The 15,461-nt window shown below is 29.7% G+C and overlaps 1 protein-coding gene across 2 annotated transcripts in view; it reads right to left on the bottom strand.

Annotated features, from left to right (window-relative positions):
- The window catches only part of LOC129968204 (follistatin-related protein 5-like), a 314,851-nt gene that overhangs the window by 6,676 nt on the left and 292,714 nt on the right, over positions 1–15,461 (bottom strand). For both annotated transcript variants that reach the window (XM_056082059.1, XM_056082067.1), the window contains exons 7-12: positions 13,122–13,288; positions 9,470–9,596; positions 8,751–8,909; positions 5,938–6,069; positions 2,133–2,392; positions 8–193 (exon numbers count right to left, since the gene is read on the bottom strand). In XM_056082059.1, the coding sequence (XP_055938034.1) occupies positions 8–193; positions 2,133–2,392; positions 5,938–6,069; positions 8,751–8,909; positions 9,470–9,596; positions 13,122–13,288 (1,031 nt within the window). The remainder of the gene's footprint in view (positions 1–7; positions 194–2,132; positions 2,393–5,937; positions 6,070–8,750; positions 8,910–9,469; positions 9,597–13,121; positions 13,289–15,461) is intronic.

Here is a 15,461-nt window from a genome sequence, read left to right as displayed (position 1 = left end):
TGCTTACAAGATCAAAGTGCCCATCCACCGGTTCAGGGTGAACAGTGTGGTGTTTCTTCTTCTGACTGGCGTCTCGAATTATTTGGATGGTCTTCGTTCCTCTGTCCTGATATCCTCTCCAACACAAGACCCACACCTGGTCCAAATTAGGAACGTAGTGAAGTTCTACAGGGAACTTGTCTGTCACCACCACCTAGAAAAATGAATTAAAGGGACAGACATTATGTACGTCTTTAAATGTCTACATAAGAAGTCAGCAATAAGAACTATTTTACAAGTATTAAAAATAAATTATAAATCAAACTTTATTGCGCACATGTTTCCAAAAATGAGCTTATATGTTCTTAAATAACTTCATGAATGAAGAAAGAATGACGTGATTAATTCAGTTTTCATTGGCTAGAAGTCATTAAATATAAGTTTATAAAAAGAAAATAATTCTTTTAAGGCTCTTTAAACCAAATAAATAAAACACTTAAGTATCTAAAAGTGTATATTAAAATAAACCATATTGCACTTTGAACACTGAAGCTTAGTATTTTCAGTATTTTAGTATTTTCAGTATTTTATTACAATGTCTGTAGTATTTTTAGTATTTTATTACAATGTCTGTAGTATTTTCAGTATTTTAGTATTTTCTGTTTTTTGGTATATTAAGTATTTTCAGTATTTTAGTTTTTTCAGTTTTTTAGTATTTTATTACAATGTTTTTAGTATTTACTAAAAAGATACTTCGAGTACCAGAATACTATATGTCACCATATAGTTAAAACAGTTCTCATCCCTCCTGTAGACCTAACAAATAACGTTGGACTATAAACGATCAAATTCCCATCATGTGTCACCCTAACGAAGTCTATTTTTAAGGAAATATATAAAATGTAGTTTGGTTGCAAAGTGATGACAAATTTGTACATAAAAATTATGGTTTGACATGTAGACTGCTACGTCTTTTTTCACTTCTGAACTTAACTTATAAAACTTCAAAAGAATCACTTAACAAATAAATTGGTTCTGAATATTTTGATAGCTCTCAGTGAAAATTAATACCAGATTTTTATATGATTTATAGAAAAAAAACGTCCTTTCCATAGACGGAATACAATTAGTAAATCAAAATGTATTGGAAAAGTTTAACACAACTTTTTTTATAAAATTCACCAAACTTAACACTTTTTCGGTGGTACTGAGATTGTAAGCATGTTGTCACTGCTCTTGTAGTCATTGTAACATTAAAAAAATTATCCAATGAACAATTGACAAAGTAGCTCTCTATTTTTGAGTATTTGGAATAAAAATATTGTTGGATTAAAATCACTATTGCTTGGCTCCTTTTTGATGCAGTTTCTTATAGAACCTAGCTCTTCTATCACCCAAATCGTTTTCAAATTACCTCCAACAGATTAATTTTAACTACACTCATTTGTTTAAAAGCTTTTCAGATTACACGCAGACACGAAACTGTCACTATGTATGCATAGAGTTGCTCACTAAATTCCTTAACACCATCCTTTCTTTACTCAGAATGTCTAGGCATAATAAAATGGTGATAGGCTACGTGATAAGACTTTTTAATGCGTCTCTTGCTTTTAAACGCTAGATTTAGCATTATGTGTCAAATACGAAATAGGTTTGAAAAGTCGATAGCATCATCGATTTAATAAAAAAAAATGTGTAAAACGGGTAATGCGAAAAGGAAACATGTTTTAAAATATCTTCACAAGATAAGTTTATTTCCGTTGTCAAACTGCTCTATATCAGATAGCGGCAGCCTTTTTTGAATTTCACATCGTGCATTTTTTAGCATATAAGATTACATACAAATACAAGCATTTAAAAAACGTTATCGGAAGTTCTGAGGAAATACATTCATTATTTGAGGTATCTCCTCTTGGGGAAAAATCCATTGGGAAGCATATTAGTTCCATGATTGGGATCTTTATACACTGAATAAGTCAGTAATATTAAATTCAAAACTTTAAAAATGATAACAATTTAGTAATAGCAAATTGGTAAAACCAAAAACCGTTGTAATTTATATAGATACTTCGCATGTTTGCCAATAGATGTCGCTGATTAAAATACATGCAAGCACCTAATATATATTAATAGATAAGCAAACGCATACTCACATCAACCACTACCATCTGTAATCTGGAGATGATGAGAATTCTATCTTTATTGGGTTGCGAGGCGTACACATATCGGTCAGCAACATTAATAGCGGCACCCCAAGAGCAGTTCAGTCCTCTGTCTCCACACACATATTCTTGCGTGCCGGGAATGACGTCCGTGCTTTGGATTTGATGGTAAAGACGACAGTTGTCAGGTTCATAGACGGACACGCCCCAATCGTGGAAAGCAAAGAAACGGTGATCGAGGTGTGGAATGCCTGGCAAGATTTGAAAATTTGAGCATAAAATGATAAAAATTATGTGTTGTATTTCTATACAATTCTATGGACCCGGACTCGTCCCGAATTCTCTACAAAGCTCTGACTTGGCATTTTCGGGCGCATAGCTGAAATCAAGGGGTGAAAGGCGCCTCTATCTCACAGAGACAGTTTCTATTCTTTTTTCGTGCACGAAAAATTACACTGGGTTTTGAGGCATTGGAATTCTCATGGTAGCTAGGCTCATAGAGTCAAACCAATTTCAATACAAATACCAATATTAATTCGATATATAAGGACCGATTGAAAATGAAGTTTTCAGATAAACAGATATCTGATATGTTTAAAAGAATAAAATTTAAATCCTAATGTATATTTTATTTAACATAAATTTTTATAATGAGTTATATTTAATAAAAAATTATAAGACATCAAATTATTTTTGTTTTTAATCTCATGCGATAATTGTACAAGTTTACGATAAAGACAAAAAGTTTACGATATCAATTTAGGCACAATTATTTTTCTGAACACCAAATTAAAAAAAATAGAAAAACAAAAACTAAGAACTGATAAATAAAAAAGAAATTAAATTTAGTCTAATTATTTAATGAATTTTAATTAAACATTTTAAGATATTGTTATATTTGAAATCAAATACTGCACAATCTGCAACATATTTCGTCGTAAGATTTTTGTCATTTCAGCATTATTCTTTATGACTTTGATCGATAAGCACAATTAATAATGTTCCGTTTATAGAACAATAAAAAATAATACAACACATTTTTCATAAGCAATCTGCTTAATCAATATAATAATGAAAATTCTATTTTTAATAAACTCATTAATATTTCTCATTGATAGTAATTCTTTGATTTAGGAATAAAATTTCAAATAGCTTTTGAATTTGTACGCAAGCAAAATTTATTAATTAAATTTAATAATATAGTTTATTTTATTTTTGCATACAGCGAACTTGATGAATATTTATTAGAGCTCTTAATATAACTTCACATCCAAAAGAACAATTAATTAATCGAATCTCTATTTAAACTTAATCTCAATTTTTGCATACAAACTCCGTTTGAAAAAAATGTGAATGAACATTTAATTAATTGAATCTCTATTTTACGTAATCTGATCCTTTCACGTAAAAATTTAGTTATAAAAAATTCGCTTGACCGAAATTTATAGTTGAGTTATAAGGATAAGTAAATTTTATTTATTTTCTTTAACACTTGCGAAATGTCTTTAATCCTGCAATGTACAAATTTATTATAAAAAACACATTTTTCAAAAAAAATTTCATTATTTTATAGAGATTTAAACACATAAGCTGTAAAATTTTTCTTAAAGTTTTAATCCCCTTTACTTTGTTTCAATAGCTGGAGCATTTTTTCTTGTGAAAGCTCTTTTAATAACCTCTTCATTATCATCGCATAATTCACTCTATTGTCTTCGTAGCTTTTCATAACACTTTGCTATATGCCACGCTCTGTAGGATAATTTGTAATCACCTTGTCTTTATCAGAGTCGAAAAAATTAGACAGATCAGTATCTTTTGTAATAGATCAAAGAAGCTTAAGATCACAGATGCAAATTTAATAGTTTTGTAGTAACTTCAAAAAATTAAAAATCTCGGAATGTTGTACAAAAATAGGAAACGTGTGTAAAAAACGAAATAAATTCATACATAGGAAAAGAAATTATCTTTCATAATATGAGTATAAATGACATGCAAATGCCAATGTTTTGTTCTAATTTCTTTTAATTATTTCTTAAATTATTAATTTTTCTTGAATTAATTTCTAAAACTTAAATGTATTGGATAGACTCTCTACTCTATTTTATTATTGCATTACAAAACATAAAATCTAATAATTAATATCTTAGATATTTATAACTAACATAAACATCTAATATATTACATAAATATATTAGAATTAAAACTTAAGATTGCAAAGTAACCTGGATTTAAATTAACTTTTTTCTTTGAATTTCATTAAAATAACTTTCAGTGAGATATTATTTTGTTATTCAAAAAAAATATTCTATTTGATTATTAAATACTTCCATAAAAATATCTATTTAAATGGAAAAACAAAATATTTTATCTTCTGTGTCCTGAACTTTAAAGTAATAATTTCTCGGCAACATATTTTTAAAAATTATTTTCTAAACTTCTGTATGCTTTATTTTTCGAATAATAAAAATAATAATTTCAATCATTTTTATTTGAAGTAAATTTTAATTAAATGCTTAGTTTTTTCAGTAAATAGTTTTATTAAAAATATCAAAATTAATTCTTTGTTGTTTTTCCTGAAGTATTTATATTCATTTATAAAAAAAATAATTAGTTTTTGATTCGAAATAAAAAAAACACTCTATATATAGTTAACGAAAGCTACTATTTAAAAATTATTCTCGCTAATTAAACATATTGTGGATTTAATTGAAATCAGAAACGACATAAAAAAAAGTACTTCGTGGTATTTCCATTCTTAAGAAAATTAATTTAAGATGTGAAAAAAAATGTAATGATAAAAAGTTAATAAAAAGTTAAGATTTAAAAAATTTGCTGTATTAAAATATAAAAAAAGGTTTTTATTAATTTTTGAAAAAAATTATTCATAACATTTTAAAAAAGAATTACTAAAATGTATCTGCTTTTTTTACATAAGAGATAGATAAGGAAAAGAGAATAATTATATTTTTAACAAAAAAAGTTTTACAAATTAGATTTTCAAATTCAAAAAGAAAAAGAAATCTATTTGAATACAAATTTGTCTCTCTGATAGAAAGGGACTTTACAGATTAGTTCGATTCTATAAGAAAAATTCTAAAAAAATTTCAAATTTTCAGGTATTGACACAAAACTTTAAAAGTCTGCAGCTACCTGAGAGTTAAATTAAATGATATATATATTTTTTTTTAAATTTAACTTATAACGAAATGACATACATCTTTTTAAAAAAAATTTGCTATTTATCAAAACATCTATGTAGTTGCTTAAGTCAGATACTAGTTTTTATTAAAATAAAAACCTAAAAAAATACAAATTTCGCTTTAACTATTAAAATGGTATAATTAAAATCTTCATTCTGAGAAGGGATTAAAACTCTTAAATAATTTTTTATAAAAAGAAGATGGAAGCTATCATATTTGAGAAAGGCTAGACACTAGTAATATTTCTTTTGAGAAACTCTTCTGTCATTTCATGTTAGATTAATGTTAATCTGAATTAAATATGATCACCAGAATGTAAGATTATAATTGCAAAACGTATTATTTAAGCTACTTTAAAAGTTATTAATAATATTTTTAATTACAGTAGAAATAATCCTTCATAACCTATTCTTTTAATGCATACACTTTTGGCTTTAGAAATTTTTAAACGATTTGTTTTTATGAAATTTTGAAAAAGCTCAATAGTAGATTTTCGTTCCGTTATGAATATCAAATTACTTCTATATTTACTATGAACACAGATTTTTTAGTAAATAATTCATTTTAAATATGAAAAAAAAAGTTTCATTGCTCACTTCTAGCAGGCTGGTCCTGTACCACAAGAGAACTAATATCTCTCGTTGTACCGGCTGGGTTTGTGGCCACACACATATAAGCACCTGTGTCACTGTAAGTAATCTTCCCCACGACCAGGGAAGTGCTGTTGCCTGCAAAAGAAGGCTCGTTGAACATTTCAATGGAATACTATATTATATTTAAGCATAAAAATTAAAATGTCACTGAATGTTTTTGCTCCTTTTGGTTCCATTGGACTGGTACACTGCTTTACAAACTTTCATATGAAATTAAGATGCTAAAACTCTGATAGACTAAATCAACCTTGAATACTTATCAGAATTTTCGATAGCCTGCTAACATCTACTGAAAAGCAAAGCTGTAGACTGCGGCAATTTTTACATCTCCTCTTATTTTCTCTTATCATCCTTGAATATGTAACAGAATTTTCGATAGTCTGTTAACATATACTAAAACGAAGAACCGTAGATTTCAATTTAAAAAATCTGTTTTCAATAATCCTGACATTTTTTTCTTTTCTCGTAATCGAAGTATAAAGAAAGTATTGTAATCATCAAAAAACTCGTACTCGAGATTTTGTCGAGTCTGCACGTTTTAGACCCCCCCCCCGTCCTAAGTTCATGAAACACATTTTTGGAATTATATCTGTCTAACTGTCTGTGACAAAGATAACTCCAAAACATTTTGAGCTAAACATAAAATTTTGCAAATAGTTTTTACACCAAATTTATTAATTTTTGTCATATGTTGTGCAAAATCTATTCAGAAGAAGTCTCTCTGTCTGGTGTTCAAATATAGTATAATACAGTAACTACAAACGGTAGAGAATCTATTTGACATACATATTTAGCATCTATATTTTAAAATGCCCATAAAGTTTTCAATAAAGCGTAGCACTTCTGTCTGTATGTAATTTAGAAGCATGTAAATACGACGACTCTAAAAACGCTACAATTAAAATGCAATATATGTGTTTTGTGGCTGCAATTATATTTATGGGTCAAATTTTGCTTTCAATCGATAAGGGAAAAATACCTCTAACTACAAATTCATCTTTATTGGAAACTATGCCTGAATGTTTTTGAAAGACAATCCCCACTAATTTTCATAATTGTGTAGAATAGGAAGCGAAATGCAAATTATTTCTATGCATGAAATGTGTTCGAAAACAAACACAAAGCATCTTCCGAAATGAATGTGTTCATTCAGCCAAATGACATATAAATTTAAAATGTAGTGTTTCATTTCACTGCTTGTTAAAAATGCGAAATTTTGCATGCAATGTATACATATTGCTGCTTTTATCACTTCAAGCGCCTCGTCAATGATCGGTAACCGATACCTATTTTCCATTCTGGCCTCGTCTATCACTAGTCATTGAATGTTAAATTTTCGGCACAGACCGTGACAGTCGGTGACGATTGATAGCATAAAATGCCATATAAAACAACAAAAAAAAAACTACATTCTATTAATAAATGTACCTGAATTTTCCTTATCACAATATTTTAATGGGTTTCATTAAAATACAGTAAATATCTTGTGTGTAAGATGAATCTAAGCATTGAGAATATAGACGGAGACCGGAAGAAAACGGAGAGGAAAGTAATGCTATATTGGTATTTATCCACGAGAGCTAGATTAGATTACTTTACTTCATAAAATACTACATTCATGTTAGATTTTCACATCCCATATATTGTTTAAACAAGTAATCAAATGGGAATTGAAAACTCAAAGATTAATGCATGCAGTTTTTTATCAATGAACTAAGTTTTTTTTAAAAAAAAGGGCAAAGCAAATAAAGTTTAAAACTAAAATAAATTGAAATAAAAACTCACAACTCAACCCTTTGTATAGTTTTTTACATAATATTGGTTGTCGCTTAGCAAGATCTTGTTAACACAATCCTATTAAATAATAATAATTTGAAAACTATTGGTAAAGACTCTGTAATGTCAATATTCCGCATTCATTTTCAATAAGATCTTAAATTCCTGATAAGTAAAAGTAATTGTTCCTTGAATATTAATAATTTTTACAATTTTTTAATCCGGGTGTTATTTCTTCATGCACTTCCTCCTGATACATTAAACTCTTTTCGGATTCACAACACGCAGCAGGTAAATACATTTCTATTCAGAAACTGTGGACATTCTTATTCTTCGATTCTTATGTCAATTCTCGATGACATGAATGTACCTTATGTAGTTAAGCTTACTAATAACAATAATGCCTTTACAAGAATAAATATTTTTTCTCCCGGGAAAAATTTCACGAATACAGACTTATATAATCCTTTTTATGATACGAGGTGTAACCTGAAAGTAGGTTTCCTTTCGAAATATTTGCCGCGTTCATGATTTTAAGCACGCGCCTCTATTTTGCTGACTCATTGCCAAAAAAATAGAAGTCATTTTTAAATAACTGTGTTGATAAACACTCTAACATTGTACTTTATTTTACAATAAAAGTGTTTTTCTAATGATCATTTTATTTCCTTTAATTGCTTAATGCAACTTAGTTTCTGGGTATCCCTCGAACATGGTTAGGCACAAAATTCTTTCTCCATAGCATAAAAATGTATTCAGCGAAATCACGTTTATTTTATAGTGAAGAAATCATTATTTTAAATTTAATATCTAAAAAAAAATCAATAAAGATTCTGTGTAGGTGCATGTACATATATAATATATATAAAATACATATATAAACCGAGCGTAAATGCATGCGAATTGGAGGTGTGTATATGCATGCTTACTTATAAATAACTAAACAAAGAAAGAAGAAGTCGATGTAAGAATACGCTTACCTATAATTGTATACTTTTCGGATCCCATCTTCAGTTCCTCATCGTTCTTCAGCCAGTAAACTCTTGGCTGAGGCACACCGATCACGTGACATTCCATTTCAGCCAGTTCTCCCGGGGCCCTGGACTGAAGTTTTGGCACCACATGAACCTCTGGCAGAGCTAATATAAACAAGACAAAGACATTTAAGAAACTCAGCAATGAAACATACATTTAGATATAAAGGATTTTTTTTAAGTAGCATAATCTATTATTATTATTATTATTATTTGAGTTTCAAATATAATGTATGTCACATTTCTTTCAATGAAGTAAAATAATTCACATATTAGTCGAAATTAATCATGAAGCGAAAAGTAAAAAAAGATTATGCAAGCAAAAGAGTTATTAACTGTTTAATATAAATCAACGTTTTATTATGTTATATTCAAGATATTTAAAAGGAATATTAGATGAAAAGATTTTTAAAAATGAAATTCTAGAGAATAAACAGTAAATGCTCATTTCTACGGTTAAATGAGGTCTAAAACAAATTATACTCTCTTAAATGATTTTAATCTTTTTTTCTTTAAAACTGTCGTGTTTACACTTCGTATGGGATGGAAAAATGGATTTAAAAAGTGGGATAAAAATTGAAAGGGTTTTACAAGATTTGAGACCTGAAATTCAAGGATTACTTAAATCCTTTATTCTATAAAGAAGTGTGCATTCTTTTGCTTACTCTGCACGTGCAAAACATGCGTCTGGGTAATATCCTTATTCCTCTGAGCATGACAGGTGTAGTTCCCAGCATGCACCAGCTGCACGTTAGTGAGGTAAAGAGATCCATCCACGAATACTTGGGAAACCTGTAATAGAAGATTTCTTTCCATGAAATTTTAAAACATATTGTACTGATTTCTTTTAATATTGTTAAAAAAATAATGCAATGAAATATGGCAATCTACGGGTGGCATAGTGGCGGTTAACAAAGAAAATATAGTGACCCGCCTGTAGCTCTCAGAGATAACAATGGAAACTAAACATTATTATTATTAATTTTACGTCACTTTTTTTAGACAAATATGACGAAGGAGAAAACAACAATCTAAAGTTCTGGATGTCATATATTATGGCAACGTCATTGGTAATCTATCCGTTCACAAGGGTTTTGAATTTCCTGAGCCTTTTTCCCAATCAAATACAATAGTGTATTTATAAGCCCTTCTATATAATAGTCCTATTCTTCATTTCATTTAGGATGAAAAAGCTTTCTAAAGCCATTTTGGTTTGAATTTTTTTTGTGCGTGAAATTTAACAATAAAATTGAAAACGAAGAATTTTTCAAAGAGAAATATGGAATATCAGTTTAAAATTATAATTTTACATGGAAATTTTTCCAACTACTCGTGGCATTAATATTGAAGATATCTTAAAGATCTCGTCCCTTTAAAAATATTTGTGATACCATTGCTGCATATGAAACTTTGTTGTTGTTTCTTATAGCACTTGCCACGGACAAGCCCACTGTTCAAAGACAGCCAATTTAAGCCTAAGGGGGAGTGCCTCTTGTTTTTATCGTAGAGCCAACGTGGGCCACGAGTACGACTTGACTACTCACGCATCACTCTTTCGCTTGCACAGCCCCTTTTTACAGGAGGGCACATTCACACATTTCACAGATATAACAGGAAGAACAACCATTCCCAAACCGGGACTAGAACCCGGGATGCCCAGATCACGGGGAATATGCGCTATCCCTATGCCAACACGCCGGCTTATGAAACTTTACTTAATATAACAACCCATATGTAAAAAAAGGTTTAAGTTACATCTAGCTCTAATTCTGAGACTCGAAGTCGCTCTTTCTTTGTCTGATTCCAGAATTTATTAAGTAATTTCCTTGCTCCTTAAGGCAGATTATATTTTAAATGCCTTTTTTTATGAAAATGATATTTGATATGAATTGATTTCCTCGGGTTTTTTTTCAGGAGCTGTAAGTAACGAAATTTGTCTGCTGTTTTCTTGTCTGAAAAGATTCTTATAATGGGTTTTTCAAAATGTTCACTATATCGAAGGGCTATAGATATAGTGAAATCTTTTTAGACTTTTCGCAAGATTTCACAATAGAACCGTTTTCATTTATTTCATTCTTTTATTGTTTCTATTGTTAGAATTTCCATCAACCTCTCTTTTTTGTTCTTCTGTCAGCATATAGATGGCATCTAAATCCTCGACAACAAATATGTCAATGGGTTCCCCATTCACCTTCTATTCAATTGTGTGTGAGTAAACGGATTAAAGCATTTTGTGGCACTAAGCAGGGGAAAGCCAGATTAAGCTCTCTACGGCTTCTTAGTCAATGCAAGTAACAGGGTCCGACTTCCTCTTTCAAGTTCCTACATTAGATTTTTTTTTACTGATTTTAATGCTTTGTGTAAGCAGCTTTAGATAAAAAAGATATTCCGATAAATTAGAAAAACTTATAATTATGAGTTCTTTTTGAGAAAGTTAGTTTCAGTTTGCAAGTTATTGGCATATAAAGGAACAAAAAAAAAAATCAAAAGAGTTATATGTACAGAATACGACAAGAACCAGCTAACACAAAGAGGGTTTGCTAGAAAGGATAGGGAAATAACTTTTACCATTCTTGATATGGTCACATTTAATGTTCACAATTTGAATTCACAATTTCGTTTATAATATATCTTCCAAATATCATAATTTTATAAGAAGCTATGTGCGCATCAGTATTATGTTAATAAAATATTTTATGTATATATTAATTGGTTTCAGCAGATACTTTGGCGTATTGTATTTCATTTATTTCAATAATCCATTGAAAGTTTCCTCGAATAGTAACAATTTAATTTCACGTCTTTGGAAAGATGATGTGATAGAAGGCAGATGCGTTTTAGGATCGAGGCTTCAGAAATAAAGAAAAAAAATAGAATAGTTCCGAAATTGGCAAAGGGAAATAAGTTCTAAGATTTGAGAAAGAAGAAAGGGATCCTAAAATATTACTCTTGATTTATCAAACAATTTGGTGACAGTAAATGTTATTTTTGTTGAAAAGTGAACACCATCTCAATTTGGTTTCAAAAAATGCATTTGTCTTCAACAGAATTGTTTTATTGTTACATGACATAGCATAGCTCAAACTACCTTTTCACATTGTGTCCACCATTTTCAAAACACTTTTCAAGTTTCGAAATAACCGGAATTTTTGTTCTTTCCTGAAAAGACGCTCCCAAAAGTGAAGCCAAATAACAATTGTTATTGAGACATAACAATTGTTTCCCTCCATCGTTCTAGATTGGAAACATTAATCTATGGAATATTTCCTTACACAAAAAACAGCCCCACCAGTGAAGCCAAATAATTGCTGATGAAAAGGCATGGAGGTTTCTCATTATTCCAGGATAAAACAGCTATGATATAAAATATCCACTAAGAAACAGAAGCCCAAATAACATCGTCTGAAAACTAAAAAATCATCCATAATGCCTTTGGAGATAAGAAAGGAGTCTCGCTGATGGACTTCTTTCAGATAGGTGAGCCTAGAGATGCTTCGATATATTCTGTTATTTACAGTAAACTGCTTCTTGCACTGCAAAATAAGAAATAATTTATGTATTTACATTCTTATGATTCTGTCACCTTATGAGTTTGAAATTTTGTTGCATTGGGTATGATTCTTGATCTCATATTGCTGCTCTTTTTCGGAGACGGATTAAAAAATTTATCATGGAGCAATCAAACCATCTACCAAACATTTTCTAAACTGGCTCTAAAATACTATTGTTCTTTGCTTTATTTTAGTTTTTAATTAGTTTTATTATAAGAGCGACAACGACAATGACGATATGTATATGCTGTCCTTGTTAACGCAAGATATTGTACCATATCCCCATGATGCCATTTAATATACTGAAAGTAATGCAATATTGTAACGATATCATTATAACAATACTGCTGAGCCTTTTGTGCTAGCAGGGCTGCAATAGCAGTAAATTAATTGCAGGTGAAGGCGTTCTTTTGAGGAAGGAATTACAATACCTTTTATTTTCAAAAAAATTATCCGTAAAATATTTTAATGACAATATAAATAATAGCTTTGCTGATAATATATAATATAGTTTTGATGGTAATATGATTATAGTTCTGAAAATAATATAAATAATAGTTATGATGATAATGTAAATGATAGCTCTGACGACAATATAATTTATAGTTCTGGTGATAATATAAATTATAGATCTGATAATAATATAAAACTATCATTTCAAGAAAGTAAAAAGAAATTTTGTTTTGGATAAGAGGGAGTAGAATTTCAACTGTAAAAAGCTGTTCTAAAGTCATAATTTCACCTTTCGTTTTAACATCGATCTCACCTTGATCTCTTCGTCATTGAGAACAGAGAGATCCATGTCATTTCTTCTCCAAATAATAGGTGGCGGTGGAGTACCGGTGACGTCACATTTTATTTCCACGTTATCACCAACACGTGCAGTCACATGGTTTACTTCCAATGCTTTGTCCAGAGATACTACCGATACACCTGAAAAGTGATGTGTAAGCATAAAAAAAGTTAAGTCTTTTTATAAATAAATGTCATGATGATTGATGTATAACTATTATCATCTTCTTCGAAATATTTGAAATGTAATGCTGTCAAAAGCATGTAAAATGATGGCTTTAATTAATTGTTAGTTGATAATAAAGTTGCAATATAATAAGAGGAGTATCTTAGTATGTGAGTGTTAAATAAAAAACGCACAAGAAATTCATAACAGTATTCAACAAATTGTCAAATTACGTTTTAAAATCACAGATATATATTAGGTTAGGTATTTTAATTTGAACAAATTATTTTTTCTTTCATTGATTATGCAAACTGATAGGTCCGTCTTAGTTCCAAATAATTAATTTAACTTGAAGACACCTAATAAATAAATAAACAAGAGCATTTTGTCGAAGATTTTTCATTGAATATTAAATCTTAGAAAAATTTAAAGTCAAGAGGCAATTGAAGATTTGTGTTTATTTAATTAGAACTTTCAAAAGTGTTCAAATTATACTGGAACTAATTGAATGTTATTTTTAGAAAATTTTCATTGCATTGATAGATGAATTTCAATTTCATTGCCTTTTCCATTTAATTCGTTTTCATTTTATAAGAATATTTTTAGAAAGCAAACTCTCTGAATGTTTATGCATATATTTCTAAAAGTTTATTTTCCTGAAAATAAATTAATGCATAAAATAACATATAAATAACATATAATAATAAATAACATATTATATAAAAATATTGTCGGAAAAAAACACTGATTTTACAGAATATTTAATATTGTTTAATTGATTAGAATTATGAAAAACCACCTTGTTAAACACCAAAAAAACACTTATTCTATTTCTGAACACTACATGTAGAATGGCATGCATTAGAAATTTCAAATATCAAGTTGAACGTGCATGCGTCATCTGGGGATTGCCTGGACATACAGCAGGAATGCAGGATATGCCATTGTCGCAGCGCATAAAAGAATTAATTTTATTTGAAAAATTTTTTCTCTGTGATTTTTATATTGAAAATTGTTTTTGTTTTCTATAGTGAAAAATCTCTGTTCTCTTATTGGAATTAGAAGCATAAAAAAATCGAATTCAATATCATTATTCGTAGAAAGATATTGTAATTAAGATTAAAACATTCATTATATGCAATGCTTTGTTTTTTCAAAATGAAAAATTACTAGATTCGAAAGCATTTGGTACTGAATTATTATTATTGATGTAAATACTTTCAGAGATACATACAGGGGAGATATATACAGATATATAATTAAACTTCAACCTATAAACAGAATCCTACAACGCAAATGACTGAACTGATTGCAACGGAATTTGGAAAATAGCCTAAACACGAGATGCGCTCACGAAATTTCGGGGGGGGGGGAGAAATTCGTTCCAAAAGGTCCACCAGAGGACGCCTTTTATGGAAAAACATTAAATTTATCACAATAAACGACCAAAACGGAATACAGAAACAATATTAACATTTAATGACTGGTTCCTGATCGCCTTGTCATCGAACCACATTAAGTAAAGGTAAGAAAAAATAACAGTACGTTTTTGATTTAAAAAAAAAAGTTCTGGTTGCAGAAGCAAGAACAGATTATGGCGAATCGTGTGCAGGACGATGTAGGGAATGATGCTCCATAAGACCACCCTCATTCACCTGCAAGATTTGTGAGGCAACAGCTGTCTTGACGGAATCAACAAGTACCAGTGTGACAGGTTTACGGCCTTTTCCATATTGAACTTCTACTGTCTCTGTCGCTTCACATCTCTTAATCATCTCCCATATACCTTTAGCAGACATTGCTTCACGCTGTAGATTCTTTACACTACGAAATTCACGAACTGCATCAGAAGCATTCCCCTTGTTTTTGTGAAACAGCTTCACCAATAACGCGCGTTCAACTAAAGATACCGTCATCATTACATCCGGAAACATCGAAATAAAACATGACAACGTCTGCAAACGTTTCATACCCTAACTTGTTTTGCATAAAATTTCCTCTTCTTCGCAAGCATGCAAATCTCGACATTTTTTTCCCCTAGCACTGACAGCTTTTCCCGGTTTTACATTTAATACTCATAATTCTTATTCTGGATTGTTAATATTGTTTCTATACTCCGTTTTGGTTGTTTATTGGGTAAAATTTAAT

Source organism: Argiope bruennichi, chromosome 1 (genome assembly GCF_947563725.1).
Source record: "Argiope bruennichi chromosome 1, qqArgBrue1.1, whole genome shotgun sequence".
Classification (NCBI taxonomy): domain Eukaryota; kingdom Metazoa; phylum Arthropoda; class Arachnida; order Araneae; family Araneidae; genus Argiope; species Argiope bruennichi.
The sequence above is the reverse complement of the archived record's forward strand: the minus strand, read 5'-3'. Positions and strand labels throughout refer to the sequence as shown.